Below are 19,156 nucleotides of genomic sequence, written 5' to 3'. Positions count from 1 at the left end.
TTTATTTAATATCTGTTCGTTTTAAGTTTCATTTATGCTTTAATAGAAAAATATTTCTTTTCGTTTTAACCTTGATATTTCGTATTCAATCTAAGCATTACTCGTTTTAAGATCTATTAATTCATTTACATTATTACTTGTATGTTTTTTGCTATGATTGTTTATTTAATTTCTGTTCGTTTCGGGTTTCATTTATTCTTTAATAGTAATTTCTGGTCGTGTTTTGTTTGAATTTTAACAGGTAGTTTTATATGCTGAGCTTAAGCTTAAAATGGCCTTTACTTTTCTTTGAAAATTTTATTTTTCGGAAAGTTTTTTTTTATTTTATTTTTGTTTGTTTTTGATTGCAAAAAGTTTTTAAAAGTTCCTTATTTCAAAATAAAACTGTAAAAAACTTCAAACGTTCATCAAATATCAAAACTGGTATTAAAGTAACAATATCAAAATGAAAAAATGGGTTTGTGTCAACCTCGGAGTTTTTATTATCTGATGTTTGAACCGTTTTTAACAAAATGGCTAACTCAACTTTTTATCGGATGGGTTTGGGGAGAAAGGGCGTGGGGGGGGGGGCTAATTGCCTTTCGGTCGCATTTGACCCTTTAAAAGTGAACTAGAACTTTCTATTTTTAATCAAATGAACCCTCTCTGATGTTTATAAAAGCGTCCCATCTATAAAAACCATTTTTGCATCTAGGATATAACTTACAATGCCTGTTCCTGGGCCCTGGAGGCTGTGTCAACCCCGGAGTTTTAATCTCTGATTTTTTAACAATTTTTAACAAAATGGTCACCTCAAATTTTTATCGGATGGGTTTATCCATGCGGTAAACCCAAAGGCGTATAGTGTGGGAAGAATTAGTTGCCCTCCGATCTTTTTTTACTCTGAGAACATGAACTAGAACTTTTAATTTCCATTCAAATGAGCCCTCTCTGAATTTTATACGAGCATCCCTTTCATAACAACCATATTCGGCCCCAGGACATAGCTTACAATACCTGCCCCCCCAGGACCAGTGGGGTTGTGTCGAAACTGGAGTTTTTGTTATCTGAACTTTGAACTATTTTAAAAAATGGCTATATCAAAATTTGTATCGGATGGGTTGGGAGAAAAAAGGGAGTTGGGGGGCTACGGGCCCTCCGATCTCTTTTGACTCTTAGAAATGGAACTAGAACTTTCAATTCACCTCTCTGCGAGATTTATAGGAGCATCTATTCCTTAAGAATCATATATGCCCCCAGGCCATAACTTGCAACGCCAATGCCTGCCCCCGGGCCGTTTGTGGTTGTGTCGACACCGGAGTTTTTTATCTGACCTTTGAACTATTTTTAACAAAACAGTTATCTCAAAATTTTTATTGGATGCATTGGGAGGGGGAAGGGGCGTGGGGGGTGGGGGATAGTTGCCGTTTGATCTCTTTTGACTCTTAAAAACGGAGCTGGAACTTTTAATTTCCAACCATATGAGCCCTCTATGAAGTTTATACGAGCATCCCTTCCGCAACGGCTGTATATGCCCCCCTAGGCATAACTTACAACGCCTAATCCTGAAGGATTGTGGCGACACCGGAGTTTTCGTTAATTGATGTTTAAGCTATTTTGAAAAAATGGGTCCCTCAAAGTTCTTATCGGATGGGTTTGAGGAGAATAGGGCATGGAGAGGGGGGATAGTTGCTCTCAGATCTCTTTTGACTCTTAAAAAGTGAACGAAAACTATCAATTTCCAACCATATGAATCCCTTCCGAAGTTTATACAAGCATCCCTTCCATAATGCCCCCAGAGCATTACTTGTAACGCCTGTCTCCGCACCCTGGGGGGCTGTATCGACCCAGGTGTTTTCATTATATGATCTTTGAACTATTTTTAAAAAAAATGGCTATCTTAAAGTTTTTATCGGATGGGTTTGAGGAAAAAAGGGCATGGAGGAATGGGGGGCTAGTTTCCCTCCGATATCTTTTGAGTAGACTAAGAAGTACCATTTCTGGGACTCCTATGTACCAAACAGGTTTTTCTGGTAGGTATTCTATTATACAGGTCATTACATCTTTGCCAAGAGATTTACGCAATCGCAGTCCTATAGCTAATACTTCTACGATGCTGATTAAGGACAAGTTTTTCTGACGTACAGACAGGTTTTTTTTTGTTTAGCATTTGCAAAAAAGGGGTAATTAGTGATTGGAAAATTTTTTAATGCTTTTACAATCGGAGATGTTTGTTTAACATTTGCAAAAAAGGGGTAATGGAATTTGCGAATTGGAGGAGATGTCGTGATTATGTACTGTATAATACACAAGTGATGTTTTGGAGAGTATTGTCAATTTAAGGAGAAATGACTGAAAAGTGTTTTGAGGGAGATGGGTTGCATGGAGGGTTGAGTTGCATGAGAGTTCAGTTTTCAACCAGACTGGACTTTACGTTCCTTCCTATGCTATTGTGGGTCTTTACGTTGATTAAGGACAAGTTTTTATGACACAATTTACAGACCAGATTTCTAATTCATATATTTTTTGATAACTTGATAGGTGATTTGAATAAAAGGAATTCAAATATTTTGTCTATGAAATAGAAGCTAACTCAATGTGCGAAAAGGTACTCCATTTTCACTACTGTGATCTGATTGAATTGTCGCCGACAATGAGATTTAACCGCTGCTAAGCCTATTGTTATTGCGAAAGGGTTACTCAATTTACTTCTTAGTGTTAAATGACAGATTTCCAAATACGATCATTTTGAAAAGCAGACGAAAAAAATTGGTTTGTTCCCTCATTTCTGTAGGGCAGGAGATAACTTAATTTACTTAGACAATGAACAATATTAATTAGTGATTGATTGTATCAGTGGAGAAAAAAGGATTAAACTGATTAACAGTTCAGGTAACCCCAAAGGAGCTGTTAACTGAGGTAATTTGTTATAAATTTGAAAAATACCTAACGACGAATCGGAAATGGTTGATTAACATTTGCAAAAAAAGGGGTAATGGGATTTGCGAATTGGAGGAGATGGGGTGGTTATGCACTGTATAATACACAAGTGATGTTTTGGAGAGTATTGTCAATTTAAATAGGATCTAACGTTCCCCGGGGGGGTTTAGTTAAATTGGGTTGAGTTGCACGAAGGTTCAATAGTACGAGAGTTCAGTAGCACGGGGGTTCAGTTGTACAGGGTTTCGGTTATACAGGGGTTCAGTTACATGGAGGGATTCAGTTGAACGAGGGGGAACTTTGGGCAGTGTGTGTCTCTTTAGGCTGTGTGTCTCTTTGGGCAGTTTGAATCTTTATGGTCTGTGTGTGCCTCTTTTGGCTGTTTGTGTCGTTTTGGGCTTTGCGTCTCTCTTTGGTCTGTATGTTTCTCTTTTGGATGTTTGAGTATTTTATGTATGTGTTTGTATCTTTGGGTTGTGTTTCTCTTTTGCCTGTCTGTGTCTCTTTGAGCTGTTTGTGTCTCTTGAGACTGTGTGTGTCTCTTTGGGCTGTGTGTCTCTTTGAGCTGTTTGAGTCTTTTTGGTCTGTTTGTGTGTCTCTTTGGGCTGTTTGAGTCTTTTTGGTCTGTGTTTGTCTCTATGGGCTGTGTGTGTCTCTTTGGGCTGTGTGTGTTTCTTTGGGCTTTGTGCGTCTCTTTAGGCTGTGTGTCTCGGTGGACTGTTTGAGTCTTTTTGATCTGTTTGTGTCTCTTTGGGCTGTCTGAGTCGTTTTTGGGCGGTGTTTGTGTCTTTTGGCGTCTGTCTCTTTGGGCTGTTTGTGTTTCTTTGGGCTATGTGTGTCTCTTTGGGCTGTTTGAGTCATTTTGGTCTGTGTGTCTTGCTTTTGGCTGTTTGTGTCTCTTAGAAGTCGTATGTGCCTCTTTGGGCTATGTGTGTCTCTTTGGGGCGTTTGAATCTTTTGGTCTGTATGTGTCTGTATGGGCGTTTTTTTGTGAGTGTGTTTTTATTTTTGCGAATTTTGTATCTTATATGCCATGTGTGTCTCTTTTGGCCCGGTGTGTCTCTTTGGAGGGTTTTAATCTTTTTGGTCTGTATGTGTCTGTATGGTCGTTTTTTGTCTCTTTGGGCTGTGTGTGTCTCTTTGGGCTTTGTATGTCTCTTCGAACTGTGTGTATGTCTCTTTAGACTGTGTGTGTCTCTTTGGGCTGTGTGTGTCTCTTTAGGCTGTATGTCTCTTTGGGCAGTTTGAATCTTTATGGTCTATGTGTGCCTCTTTTGGCTGTTTGTGTCTCTTCGGGCTTTGTGTCTCTCTGTTGGATGTGTGCGTCTCTTGTCTCTTTGGGCTGCGTGTCTCTTTGAGCTGTTTGAGTCTTTTTGGTCTGTTTGTGTGTCTCTTTGAGCTGTTTGAGTCTTTTTGATCTGTGTTTGTCTCTTTGGGCTGTTTGTTTCTCTTTGGGCTGTGTGTGTGTCTTTGGGCTTTTTGCGTCTCTTTGGGCTGTGTGTCTCGTTGGACTGTTTGAGTCTTTTTGATCTTTTTGTGTCTCTTTGGGCTGTTTGAGTCTTTTTTGGGCTGTGTTTGTCTCTTTAGGCTTGTGTCTCTTTGGGCTGTTTGTGTTTCTTTGGGCTATGTGTGTCTCTTTGGGCTGTTTAAGTTATTTTGGTCTGTGTGTCTTTCTCTTGGCTGTTTGTGTCTCTTAGGGGTCGTGTGTGCCTCTTTGGGATATGTGTGTCTCTTTGGGGCGTTTGAATCTTTTGGTCTGTATGTGTCTGTATGGGCGTTTTTTTTGGTCTTTGTTTGTTTCTTTTGGCTTTGTGCGTATCTTTTGGCGGTGTTTCTCGTTTGACTGTTTGAGTCTTTTTGATCTGTTTGTGTCTCTTTGATCTGTTTGAGTCTTTTTTGGGCTGTGTTTGTCTCTTTGGGCTTCTGTCTCTTTGGGCTGTTTGTGTTTCTTTGGGCTATGTGTGTCTCTTTGGGCTGTTTGAGTCATTTTGGTCTGTGTGTGTCTCTTTAGGCTGTATGTCTCTTTGGGCAGTTTGAAGCTTTTTGATCTGTGTGTGTTTCTTTTGGCTGTTTGTGTCTCTTAGAGGCCATGTGTGTCTCTTTGGGCAATGTGTTTCTCTTTGGAGGGTTTGAATCTTTTTTGTATGTATGTGTCTGTATGGGCGTGTTTTTTTATCTTTTATCTGTGTGTGTTTGTCTTTTGGCTTTGTGTGTGTCTTAGGACTGTGTGTTTGTCTTTTTAGACTGTGTGTGTCTCTTTTGGCAGTATGTGTCTCTTTAGGCTGTATATCTCTTTGGGCAGTTTGAATCTTTATGGTCTATGTGTGCCTCTTTTGGCTGTGTGTGTCGTTTTTGGCTTTGTGTCTCTCTGTTGGATGTGTGCTTCTCTTTGGGCCTTGTACGTCTCTTTGAGCTGTATGTGTCTCTTTGGGATGTGGGTGTCTCTTTGTGATGTGTGTGTCTCTTTTGGCTGTGTGTGTCTCGTTGGACTGTGTGTCTTTTTGGGGTGTTTGAGTCTTTTTGTTCTATGTTTTTCTCTTTGGGATGTTTGTGTCTCTTTGGGCTGTGTATATTTCTTTGGGCTTTGTGTGTCTCTTTGGGCTATGTGTCAATACGTTTAATAAATAAATATCTTTAAGCTTAACCCATCTTTATTCTTTAGAATAGTTCTTTTGTAAGCAAATAACAAACTCTTTCCTGAAGTCACCTCTTGGATACACAATGCAGAAACTTCATTTAAGAAACTATGAAAAAATTGTAAGTAAGTAACAAATTCTTTCTTGGGGTCACCTCTTGGATACACAATACAGAAATTTCATTAAAGAAATTATGAAAAAATTGTAAGTAAGTAGCAAATTCTTTCTTGAATTCACCTGCTGGATAAACAAAAAGACATTTCGTTCAAAAAATTATGACAAAATTCTAAGTAAGTAACAAACTCTTTCTTGAAGTTACCTCATGGATACACAATGAATAAATTTAATTAAATAAATTATGAAAAAATTTTAAGCAAGTAACAAACTCTTTCATGAAGTCACCTCGTGGATATGAAAAAATTGTAAGTAAGTAGCAAATTCTTTCTTGAATTCACCTGCTGGATAAACAAAAAAGACTTTTCGTTCAAGAAACTATGACAAAATTCCAAGTAAGTAACAAACTCTTTATTGTTTTCATGACTTAGATACACGATGTAAAAATTTAATTCAAGAAATTATGAAAAAATTCTCAGCAAGTAACAATTTCTTTCTTGAAGTCAACTCTTGTGTAGAAATTTAATTCAAGAAATTATGAAAAAATTCTCAGTAAGTAACAATTTCTTTCTTGAAGTCAACACTTGGATACACAATACGGAAATTTCATTGTAACTAAGTAGCAAATTCTTTCTTGAATTCACCTGTTGGATAAACAAAAAGACATTTCGAAGTCAACTCTTGGATACACAATATGGAAATTTCATTCAAGAAATGATGAAAATATTTGTAAATAAGTAACAAACTCTTTATTGATTTCACCTCTTGGATATACAGTACAGATACTTCATTCAAGAAATTATGAAAAAATCGCAAGTAAGTAACTTTTTTTCTCTTTATCACAAACAGTTTTCACTTAGCTAAACGATGTAGAAATTTAATTCAAGAAATTATGAAAAAATTCTCAGTAAGTAACAATTTCTTTATTTTCACTTAGCTACACGATGTAGAAATTTAATTCAAGAAATTATGAAAAAATTCTCAGTAAGTAACAATTTCTTTATTTTCACTTAGCTACACGATGTAGAAATTTAATTCAAGAAATTATGAAAAAATTCTCAGTAAGTAACAATTTCTTTCTTGAAGTCAACTCTTGGATACACAATACGGGAATTTCATTTAAGAAATTATGAAAAAATTGTAACTAAGTAGCAAATTCTTTCTTGAATTCACTTGTTGAATAAACAAAAAGACATTCCATTCAGGAAATTATGACAAAATTCTAAGTAAGTAACAAACTCTTTATTGTTTTCACGAGTTAGATATACGATGTAGAAATTAAATTCAAGAAATTATGAAAAAATTCTCAGTCTAAGTAGCAAATTCCATCTTGAATTCACCTGTTGAATAAACAAAAAGACATTTCGCTCAAGAAATTATGACAAAATTCTAAGTAAGTAACAAACTCTTTATTGTTTTCACGAGTTAGATAAACTATGTAGAAATTAATTTCAAGAAATTATGAAAAAATTCTCAGTAAGTAATCATTTCTTTCTTGAAGTCAACTCGTAAGTAACAATTTCTTTCTTGAAGTCAACTCTTGGATACACAATACGGGAATTTCATTCAAGAAATTATTAAAAAATTGTAACTAAGTAGCAAATTCTTTCTTGAATTCACTTGTTGAATAAACAAAAAGACATTCCATTCAGGAAATTATGACAAAATTCTAAGTAATTAACAAACTCTTTATTGTTTTCACGAGTTAGATATACGATGTAGAAAATAAATTCAAGAAATTATGAAAACATTCTCAGTCTAAGTAGCAAATTCTTTCTTGAAGTCACATGTTGGATAAACAAAAAGACATTTCGTTCAAGAAATTATGACAAAATTCTAAGTAAGTAACAAACTCTTTATTGTTTTCACGAGTTAGATAAACGATGTAGAAATTAATTTCAAGAAATTATGAAAAAATTCTCAGTAAGTAACCATTTCTTTCTTGAAGTCAACTCTTGGATACACAGTACGGAAATTTCAGTCAAGAAATTATGAAAATATTTGTAAGTAAGTAACAAACTCTTTATTGATTCCACCTCTTGGATATACAGTACAGATACTTCATTCAAGAAATTATGAAAACAGCGCAAGTAAGTAACTTTTTTTCTCTTTATCACAAACAATTTTCACTTAGCTACATGATGTAGAGATTTAATTCAAGAAATTATTAAAAAATTCTCAGTAAGTAACAATTTCTTTCTTGAAGTCAACTCTTAGATACACAATACGGAAATTTCATTCAAGAAATTATGAAAGTATTTGTAAGGAATGGTGGAAATCCACTAGCTCAATATTGGGGTCTTAGTCCAAGAGCCTGAATGGAGGAAATCCACTAGCTCAGTATTGGGGTCTTATTCCACCAGCCTGAATGGTGGAAATCCACTAGCTCAGTATTGGGGTCTCAGTCCACCAGCCTGAATGGTGGAAATTCACTAGCTCAGAATTAGGGTCTTAGTCCACCAGCCTGAATGGTGGAAATTCACTAGCTCAGAATTGGGATCTTAGTCCACCAGCCTGATCCACTAGCTCAATATTGGGGTCTTAGTCCACCAGCATGAATGGAGGAAATCCACTAGCTCAGTATTGGGGTCTTAGTCCACCAGCCTGAATGGTGGAACTGCAGTTTCTATAAAAAAGGTTGAATTACAAAATCAAAATTAAATTGCATTTACTACTTTTCATTTAAACTAATGCAGTTTCTATAAAAAATTTGAAATTATTTCGTTTAAACTTCTATCAAGTTAAGTTAACATGTTACCAAATTCCAAATTATTGCACCGAAATATCAAAATCGTAGGTTAGAAAAGCACAGGCTTTTTTTTATTGCATTCAGCATATGCGATAGAATTGACTATGGTACGAAAAGAGCGGAAACTATCTCTTAAAAAAAAAAAAATTGCTCACCAAGCTTGGCAAAGTAAATTCTTCTATTCGTGTTCCACTTCATGCTTCAAATTGTAAGAAGGAACTGAATATACATCATACTGTTTTTAAGGGATTTTATACGTATCTTGGATTAAGTCTCTTCTTAACATTATTCTGCAATAACAAATGCTTACTTCAAATAATATCAAGAGGATTTGTTTTTACACTGGTCACAGTGTGCTACATCTTGGGGATTAAAAGAGTCAAATTTCACCTTAAAACGCTAAAATATCTGATCAAGTAATTTAAGTCTTAGGATCAATTTCGTAGGAAACACTCGATACCCTTAAGATGTCTGATTCAAATTATTAAACCTATGGAAATTCTTGATTATGTAATTCAGTCACTCTTACAGAAACTGTACATTTTTCTTACCAAATTCTGGTCTAGATTTACCTTTGATTCGAACTGTAAGTAAGGAGCGACACGGCTCAATAGTAACCAAAAATCTAAAAGCCAATTAATAGATTACTCGCATTCTGTTACAAAACTCCTGTTTAATACAAAAATCACTAACACTAAAAGCTGTTGTGGATTAAAAAAAAAAAAAGAAAAACCACGGGTGGGACCCCCACCACCAAGGTTAGGTTACCTAACATTTCTAGGTGCCTCCCCCACCCCAGGGGGCCACGGGGACTGAAAGCCTACCACGGGTGGGACCCCCACCACCAAGGTTAGGTTACCTAACATTTCAAGGTGACCCCCCCCCCCTCAACCCCGGGGCCACGGGGCCGAAAGCCTGACACGGGTAGGACCCTCACCACCAAGGTCAGGTTAGGTTAGATTAGGTTAAGTTACCTAACATTTCTAGGTTAACTTACATCAGGTAAAGTGGCGCGCCACTTAACCTGATGTAAGTTAACCTAGAAATGTTAGGTAACTTAACCTAATTTAACCTAAAAGAATTGTTAGAAAGAGTTTGTTACTTACTTGGAATTTTGTCATAGTTTCTTGAACGAAATGTCTTTTTTGTTTATCCAGCAGGTGAATTCAAAAAAGAATTTGCTACTTACTAACAATTTTTTCATATCCACGAGGTGACTTAATGAAAGAGTTTGTTACTTGCTTACAATTTTTTCATAATTTCTTAAATTAAATTTCTGCATTGTGTATCCATGAGGTAACTTCAAGAAAGAGTTTGTTACTTACTTAGAATTTTGTCATAATTTCTTGAACGAAATGTCTTTTTGTTTATCCAGCTGGTGAATTCAGGAAAGAATTTGCTACTTACTTACAATTTTTTCATAATTTCTTTAATGAAATTTCTGTATTGTGTATCCAAGAGGTGACTTTAAGAAAGAATTTGTTACTTACAATTTTTTTATAGTTTCTTAAATGAAGTTTCTGCTTTGTGTATCCAAGAGGTGACTTCAGGAAAGAGTTTGTTACATGCTTACAATAGAACTATTCTAAAGAATAAAGACGGGTTAAGCTTAAAGATATTTATTGATTAAACGCATTGACACACAGCCCAAAAGGAAAGACATATCCGGCAGATACATATACTGCTCAGCGAGAAACAAACCTCCCAAAGACACACACATAGAACAAAACGACAAAAATCTTCGAAACGGACACACAGTTCCACTCGACCCATACAACATCCAGAGACACACACATAAAACAGAGACACACACTGCTAGAAGAGGCGCATTAATATCAACCAGACGAAGAAGCCCAAGAGATACGCAAAAATCCAGCAGTGAAACAAAACGCCCAAAACGATGCACACAGCCAAAAGAGGCAAACACAGACCATCCAGATTCAAACTATCCAAAGAGAAATACAGCCTTAAGAGACACACATAGCCCAAAGAGACACACACAGGCTAAAGAGACATACACACAGTCTGAAGATACACACAAAGCCCAAAGACACACACACACAGCTCAAACAGACAAAAAAACGCCCATACAGACACTTACATACCAAAAAGATTCAAACTCTCCAAAGAGACACACATTGCCCAAAGAGACACACATGGCCTCTAAGAGACACAAACAGCCAAAAGAAACACACACAGATCAAAAAGATTCAAACTGCCCAAAGAGACATACAACCTAAAGAGACACACACAGACCAAAATGACTCAAACAGCCTAAAGAGACACACATAGCCCAAAGAAACACAAACAGCCCAAAGAGACAGAAGCCCAAAGAGACAAACACAGCCCAAAAAAGACTCAAACAGCTCAAAGAGACACAAACAGATCAAAAAGACTCAAACAGTCAAACGAGACACACAGCCCAAAGAGACGCACAAAGCCCAAAGAAACACACACAGACCAAAAAAACGCCCATACAGACACATACAGACCAAAAGATTCAAACGCCCCAAAGAGACACACATAGCCCAAAGAGGCACACACGACCCCTAAGAGACACATACAGCCAAAAGACAGACAAACAGACCAAAATGACTCAAACAGCCCAAAGAGACACACATAGCCCAAAGAAACACAAACAGCCCAAAGAGACAGAAGCCCAAAGAGACAAAGACAGAACAAAAAAGACTCAAACAACCCAAAGAGACACAAACAGATCAAAAAGACTCAAACAGTCCGACGAGACACACAGCCCAAAGAGACGCACAAAGCCCAAAGAAACACACACAGCCCAAAGAAACACAAACAGCCAAAAGAGACAAACACAGATCACAAAGACTCAAACAGCTCAAAGAGACACACAAACAGACCAAAAAGACTCAAACAGCTCAAAGAGACACACAGCCCAAAGAGACAAGATACGCACACATCCAACAGAGAGAGACAAAGCCCGAAGAGACACAAACAGCCAAAAGAGGCACACACAGACCATAAAGATTCAAACTGCCCAAAGAGACATACAGCCTAAAGAGATACTCACAGCACACAGAGACACACACAGGATATATAGAAATACACACAGTTCGAAGAGACACGCAAAGCCCAAAGAGACACACACACAGCCAACAGAGAAAAAAAACGCCCATACAGACACATACATACCAAAAAGATAAAAACCCTCAAAAGAGACACACATTGCCAAAAGAGACACACAGGGCCTCTAAGACACACAAATACCCAAAATAAACCCACACAGACCAAAAACGCCCATACAGACACATACGGACCAAAAGATTCAAACGCCCCAAAGAGAAACACATAGCCCAAAGAGGCACATAAGACTCCTAAGAGACACAAACAGCCAAAAGAAAGACACACAGACCAAAATGACTCAAACAGCCCAAAGAGACACACATAGCCCAAAGAAACACAAACAGCCCAAAGAGACAGAAGCCCAAAGAGACAAACACAGCCCAAAAACGACTCAGACAGCCCAAAGAGACACAAACAGATCAAAAAGACTCAAACAGTCCACCAAGACACACAGCCTAAAGAGACGCACAAAGCCCAAAGAAACACACACAGCCCAAAGAGACACAAACAGCCCAAAGAGACAAACACAGACCAAAAAGACTCAAACAGCCCAAAGAGACGCACAAACAGAACAAAAAGACCCAAACAGCTCAAAGAGACACACAGCCCAAAGAGACACACACAGTCTCAAGAGACACAAACAGCTCAAAGAGATACAGACAGGCCAAAGAGAAACACAACACAAAGAGACAAACACAGACCTAAAAGACTCAAACAGCCCAAAGAGACACATACAGACCAAAGAGAGACGCAAAGCCCAAAACGACACAAACAGCGAAAAGAGGCACACACAGACCATAAAGATTCAAACTGCCCAAAGAGACACACAGCCTAAAGAGACACACACTGCCCAAAGTCCCCCCTCGTTCAACTGAATCCCTCCATGTAACTGAACCCCTGTATAACCGAAACCCTGTACAACTAAACCCCCGTGCTACTGAACTCTCGTACTACTGAACTTTCGTGTAACTCAGCCCAATTTAACTAAACCCCCCCGGGGAACGTTAGATCCTATTTAAATTGACAATACTCTCCAAAACATCACTTGTGTATTATACAGTGCATAACCACCACATCTCTTCCAAGTCGTAAAAGCCATGAGTCCTTTTTTTGCAAATGTTAATCAAACATTTCTGATTCGTCGTTAGGTATTTTTCAAATTTATAACAAATTACCTCATTTAACAGCTCCTGTGGGGTTACATGAACTGTTAATCAGTTTAATCCTTTTTTTCTCCACTGATACAATCAATCTCTAATTAATATCGTTAATTGTCTAAGTAAATTAAGTTATCTCTTGCCCTACAGAAATGAGGGAACAAACCAATTTTTTTTCGTCTGCTGTTCAAAATGATCGTATTTGGAAATCTGTCATTTAACACTAAGAAGTAAATCGAGTAACCCTTTCGCAATAACAATAGGCTTAGCAGCGGTTAAATCTCATTGTCGGCGACAATTCAATCAGATCACAGTAGTGAAAATGGAGTACCTTTTCGCAAATTGAGTTAGCTTCTATTTCATAGACAAAATATTTGAATTCCTTTTATTCAAATCACCTATCAAGTTATCAAAAATATATGAACTAGAAATCTGGTCTGTAAATTGTGTCATAAAAACTTGTCCTTAATCAACGTAAAGACCCACAATAGCATAGGAAGGAACGTAAAGTACAGTCTGGTTGAAAACTGAACTCTCATGCAACTCAACCCTCCATGCAAACCATCTCCCACAAAACACTTTTCAGTCATTTCTCGTTAAATTGACAATACTCTCCAAAACATCACTTGTGTATTATACAGTACATAATCACGACATCTCCTCCAATTCACAAATTCCATTACCCCTTTTTTGCAAATGTTAAACAAACATCTCCGATTGTAAAAGCATTACAAAATTTTCCAATCACTAATTACCCCTTTTTTGCAAATGCTAAAAAAAAAAAACCTGTCTGTACGTCAGAAAAATTTGTCCTTAATCAGCATCGTAGAAGTATTAGCTATAGGACTGGTATTGCTTAAATCTCTTGGCAAAGATGTAATGACCTGTAGAATAGAATACCTACCAGAAAAACCTGTTTGGTACATAGGAGTCCCAGAAATGGTACTTCTTAGTCTACTCTTTTGACTCTTTAAAAGTGAACTAGAACTTTTAATTTTCACTCAAATAAGCCCTCTCCGAATTTTCTACATACCTTCCATAAGAACCAGATATACCCCCATAGCAATACTTACAACACCTGCCCCGGGTCCTGGGGGTTGCGTCGGCACAGGAGTTTTTTCTTATCTGACCTTTGAAGTATTTTTAACGAAATGACCCTACCTCAAATTTTTTATCAGATATATTTGGGGAAAAAAGGCTTGTGGAGGGGGGGGCTAGTTGCACTCCAATCGCTTTTGACTCTTAAAAAGGGCACTAGAACTCTCGATTTCTTCCCTTTGAAGCTTATACGAGGACCCTTTCTATATGAAGTCCCTCTGGGTAAAATGTGCCTCCGGAGTTTTCGTTTTATGGTCTTTGAACTATTTTCAAAAAATTGGCTATCTCAAAAGTCTTATCGAATGGGTTTGAGGGGAAAAGGGCGTGAAGGGGGCGGGCTAGGTGCCTTCCAATCTCTTTTGACTCTTAAAAAGTGAACTAGAACTTTCTGTGTCCATTCAAATCAGCCCTCTTTGAAATTTACATGAGCATTCCTTCCTTAAGAACCATATATGCCCCAAGGCATAACTTAAAACGTCTGCCCCCAGGGCCCTGGGGGGTTGTGTCGACACCAAAGTTTTGTTATATGATTTTTGAACTATTTTTAACAAAATAGCTATCTCAAAATTTTTATCGGATGGATTTGGGAAATAAGGGTGTGGGGGGGATGGTTACCCTCCGATATCTTTTGACGCATAAAAAGTGAAATAAAAAATTCAATTACCAATAAAAAGAGCCCTCTCTGAAGTTTATACAAGCTTTCCTTCCATAATAACCATATATGCCCCAAGCGCATAACTTATAAACCTATGCCTGAAGACTGTGGGGGGAGTGTCCTGCTCAAAGATATAATTTCCAGAACTTTCAACTACGTTGAAAAAAATGGTTATCTCACAATTTTGATTGGATGTGGTTGAGATAAAGGTGCGCGTGGAAGGGGTGTTAGTTGCTTTTCAATCACTTTCGATTATTAAATAGGGTACTAGCCATTTAAATTTCCAATTGAGTGAGCCCTTTTTGAAGTTTCTACGATCACGCTTTCTATAAAAACCTTATATGCCCCCAGGGCATAACTTACAACCCTTGCCCTCAGGGCTGTGGGGGTTTGTCATCCTCAAGACCTAATTTCCAGAATTTACAACTACGTCTAACAAAATGGATATCTCAAAATTTTGATTGGATGTGTTTGGGGAAAAAGTGGGTGTGAGAGGGGCGGTTGCTGCCCACCAGTCCCTTTTGACTATTAAAAAGGGCACTAGCCCTTTGAATTTCCAATCGAATCAGGCCTTTTTTAAGTCTCTATGACAAAGCTTTCTATAAAAAGCTTATATGCCCCCAGGGCATAGCTTACAACCCTTGCCCTGGGGGCTTTAGGGGGAGTGTCCTCCTCAAAAACATAATTTCTGTCTGGAAATTAGCTACGTAGAACAAAATGGCTTTCTCAAAATTTTGATTGGATGTGTCTGGGGAAATGTTGGGCGTGGAAGAGGTGTTAGTTGCCTTCCAATCATTTTTTACCCCTAAAAGGGCACTAGAACACTCGATTTCCAATCGAATAAGCTCCCTAAAAAAGTTTATGTGACAACCTCTTCAATACAAAATGCCTCTGGGAAAAAAATTCATAAATTATAGTAATAAATAATAAAACATTGGAGCCGTATGGCCTTTACCATAAGCAACGCTATAGCGTTGCCTCTGACAAGGAATTAAAGATCTATTTATTCTTCTTTATTTTTTTTTAACAAAAAGAAACGACACTGTTTTGATTTTTTTTTCCACTCTAAACTTATTTTTTCCTGCAATTCTTGTACGGCTTCTTAAATCAGCTCCTTAACAAGGGTTAAGGTGTCTTATCTCCCCTAGATTGGAGGTTACAAGAAAATATATAAGATAATAAGTTTTCAACTGAAACTAAGGACCACATTAAAACTTGAAACGAACAGATATTATTCCTTAAAAATTAAAGAGGTCATAGAAGTGTTTAACTTAAATTAAATTTTAACCAAAAACGAGCATAGATTAATTGAAAGAAAACAAATTTTTTCCAAGGGAAGTAAAGAGCGAAGTTGAAACTTAAAACGAACAAAAATTATTACTTCACAGCCTATCTAACATATGTCAATAAAACTAATCCGAATATATCAACTGGTGATATTTCCCTATGTTTGTAAGATTACAGAAAACTAGCGCTTTACTAAAAACACAAAACAATATAGGAGTTTTGGTACGGTAAAAGTAAATCTTTTAAGGACACTTTTAACAGCATAGAATTAAAGCATTCTTCGTTAAATTTGGCATCGCTTCTACACAACACTTCTACGACAGTCATGATTGACTGTCGTTTTGGATTTGGACATTTCATGATTATTTTGTAGACAAGTTCGAAGTGTCTCTACAGACTTGCTTTAGAATTTTATCACAACTTAAAATTCTCCATTTTATAGAAAGAAATAACTGGATTTCCGGAGTTAATATTACGGTTGATACGTTCTTCATTTCGAATAATCAAGCCAATTGATGGTAGCGAACTGTAAGTAAGGAGCGACCCGGCTCAATAGTAACCGAGACTCTAAAAAACGAGATTTCGATACCCATAGATACTTCAAAAGCATCAGATTTTAATGCTGATTTTAAATATATAAATTTCATCAAGTTTGGTCCAACCCATCAAAAGTGACGTGCCTCAGAAAATTTGGCCGATTTTTGAAAAAAAAGGGAAAGAACCCCTGAATATTATAAAACCTTAATGAAAATGACACCATCAGATTCAGCGTATCAGAGAACCCTACTGTAGATGTTTCAAGCTCCTATCGGCAAAATTGTGGAATTTTGTATTTTTTGCCAGAAGACAGATCACGGCTGCGTGTTTATTTGTTTGTTTTTTTTCCCCAGGGGTGATCGTACCAACCCAGTTCTCCTAGCATATCGCTGGAGGGCTCATTGGAACGGAAATTAAGAGTCCTAGCGCCCCTTTTAAGTGACCCAAAAAATGGAGGGCACCTAGGCCCCCTCTCCCGCTCAATTTTTCCCAAAGTCACCCGATCAAAGTTTTGAGAATGCCATTTTGTTCAGCATGATTGAAAATATGATAACTATGTCTTTTAGGATGTCTCAATCCCCCAAAGTCACCGGGGGGAGGGCTGAAAGTTATGAACTTTACCCAATGTTAACATATAGTTTTGGTTATTGGGAAGTATACAAACGCTTTTCAGGGGGAATTTTTTCTGGTAGTGGGGGGATGGGTTGGGGTTATGTGGGAGGAAGTTTACAAGGAGGAGGTTTTCATACGGGAAGGTACACTGCTAAGAAGAGCCCCAATTTTGTTCTGGCCTTGGGAAGGCATAGGAGTTTTGCGCCCAACTTATGTTAATTTCTGCTCGTTTTGAGTTTGACTCGGTTATTTATTGTAATTTCTGTTCGTTTTGGGTTTTATTTATTTATCGATGCTGATTTGTGGTAGTTTCGAGCTTGGTAGATTATTTGATTCTATTTTTGCTAATTTTTTGTTTAATGGAGTTCTTTACTTTTCTTTGAAAAACTTGTTTTGTGGAAAAAGTTTTTGTTTTTAATTAATTACTAATAAAAACGTTCGTAAATAAAATTAAACCACGTTCAAGAAAGCCATTTAACCAAATAAAAGTAAAATTAATATGCAAATTTGGTGTTGATCATTTATGTACGGTGAACCAAAGTCAAAACCTGCATTAATTCAAAAACGTTCAAAAATTAAACAACAAAATAAAGTTTTTTTTAACTGAAAGTAAGGATCGACGTTAAAACTTAAAACGAACAGAAATTATTCCGTATATGTAAGGGGCTGTCCCCTCCTCAACGCCTCGCTCTTTATGCTAAAGTCTTTATTGTTTGAAAAAACAGAGTTGTGGGAAAGTCAAACTTTAGCGTAAAGAGCGAGGCGTTAACTTTAGCGTAAAAAGCCCCTTTCATATACGGAATAATTTCCGTTCGTTTTAAGTTTTAACGTCGCTCCTTACTTTCAGTTCAAAAAACTTGTTTTTTTTATTTAATACTAGGTGAGACCAAGATGTTACCTGGTAAACCAATCCAATATTTTATATGCTGTGTCATGACCTTGAAGTTATCATTTTCATCCTTAAGTTTTTAAAATATTTTTAATTGTATACTGAAAGTTACTGATATCACAGCTCCTGTAGGACAATAAAATATGTTATAGATTAGTTTGCTGTTCGGAGGCTACATATTTACTTTTGAATCCTGAATCAATATTCTCGTTTGTTTATACTTGGCTTTTATGTTTTCAGTACACTGCTAGTTTTCCGTAATCTTACATACATAGGGAAATGTTACCAATTGATTTATTCGCAGTGGTTTTACTGATATATGTTTGATAGGCTGTGAAGTAATTATTTTTGTTCGTTTTACATTTCAACTTCACTCTTTACTTCCCTCGGAAACACTTTGCTTTTTTTAAATTAATCACGGTAGTGATCATTATACTTTAGAAAAGTGTTGAGCGGAAAATCGAACAGCGTGACTTTTAGTAATTAGAGTGTTTCTTTCATAAAAATAAAACTTGGCATAAGATTACTGAAAAATATTTTGAAGTTACTCCAATATTCTAGTTGAGACAAAATGATATATATAGTTACCCCGTCGTCATCTGGGATTTCTTTGCTGCTCTCGACTGACAAGGAACTTTCAAAACTATCCTTCTCATCATAAGCTAGATAATCCGGATTACTTTTATAAATGATCACCCCATCTGAAATGTATCCTTTGTTACGTAACACTGGTGTATCACCCCACACAGAGTTCACTTTCTTCCTACGTCGGGGGTACATTGATGATTGATACTTCAAGTGCACAAAGTTCAATTCTAATAGAAAAACTGAAATAAGAAAAATCTGTCTAGTTCTCATTTTATAAAGGAACTGACCTGTTTTCAAAATTATTTGGCAAAAGATTTAAAGGATGACTAGCGTGCTAATTAGAAGTTGATTTTCTTCTGGCATCGAGAACGCCAACTTGTGCGGTCAACTTGTGCGGTCTTGTCATCAAGTTTAAATGGGTGGGATTTATTATGGGTTTTTCAGTGTCAGTTTGTTTTTGATTTATTGAAATGGATTTAGTGACTTTTTAGAAGGGATAGCAGCTGTTTTTCTTGAAAAATCCGCTCTCTGTAAAGTTCATTAAGCAAACATTTCTTCTTGATTTTCTTATATTTTTCAGAGGTCATATCCAAAGGGTTAGTTATCCAATAGTTCAGATTGTTTATTGTTACCAATTTGCAGTTATTAGATATTAATTAAAAAAACTTTTTTTTAAGTTTTTATTAATTAAAAAACAATTTTAAAAAAAAGTAAAGAACTTCATTAAACCAAAAATGAACAAAAATAGAATCAAATTATGTACCAAGCATAGAACTACCACAAATCAGTATCAATAAATAAATGAAGCCCAAAACAAACAGA

At 36.7% G+C, this 19,156-nt stretch overlaps 1 protein-coding gene across 1 annotated transcript in view; it reads right to left on the bottom strand.

Annotated features, from left to right (window-relative positions):
* The window catches only part of LOC148940977 (uncharacterized), a 149,874-nt gene extending 131,228 nt beyond the window's left edge, over positions 1–18,646 (bottom strand). The window contains exon 1 of the mRNA XM_089105180.1: positions 18,335–18,646. Coding sequence (XP_088961306.1) covers positions 18,335–18,604 — 270 coding nt within the window. The 5' untranslated portion in view covers positions 18,605–18,646. The remainder of the gene's footprint in view (positions 1–18,334) is intronic.
* Between the last annotated feature and the right edge of the window lie 510 nt (positions 18,647–19,156).

This window comes from Artemia sp. Qi Xiang Cuo, chromosome 19, assembly GCF_049724085.1.
Source record: "Artemia sp. Qi Xiang Cuo chromosome 19, ASM4972408v1, whole genome shotgun sequence".
In the NCBI taxonomy this organism is placed as follows: Eukaryota; Metazoa; Arthropoda; class Branchiopoda; order Anostraca; family Artemiidae; genus Artemia; species Artemia sp. Qi Xiang Cuo.
This window is presented reverse-complemented; position numbering and strand designations above follow the sequence as displayed.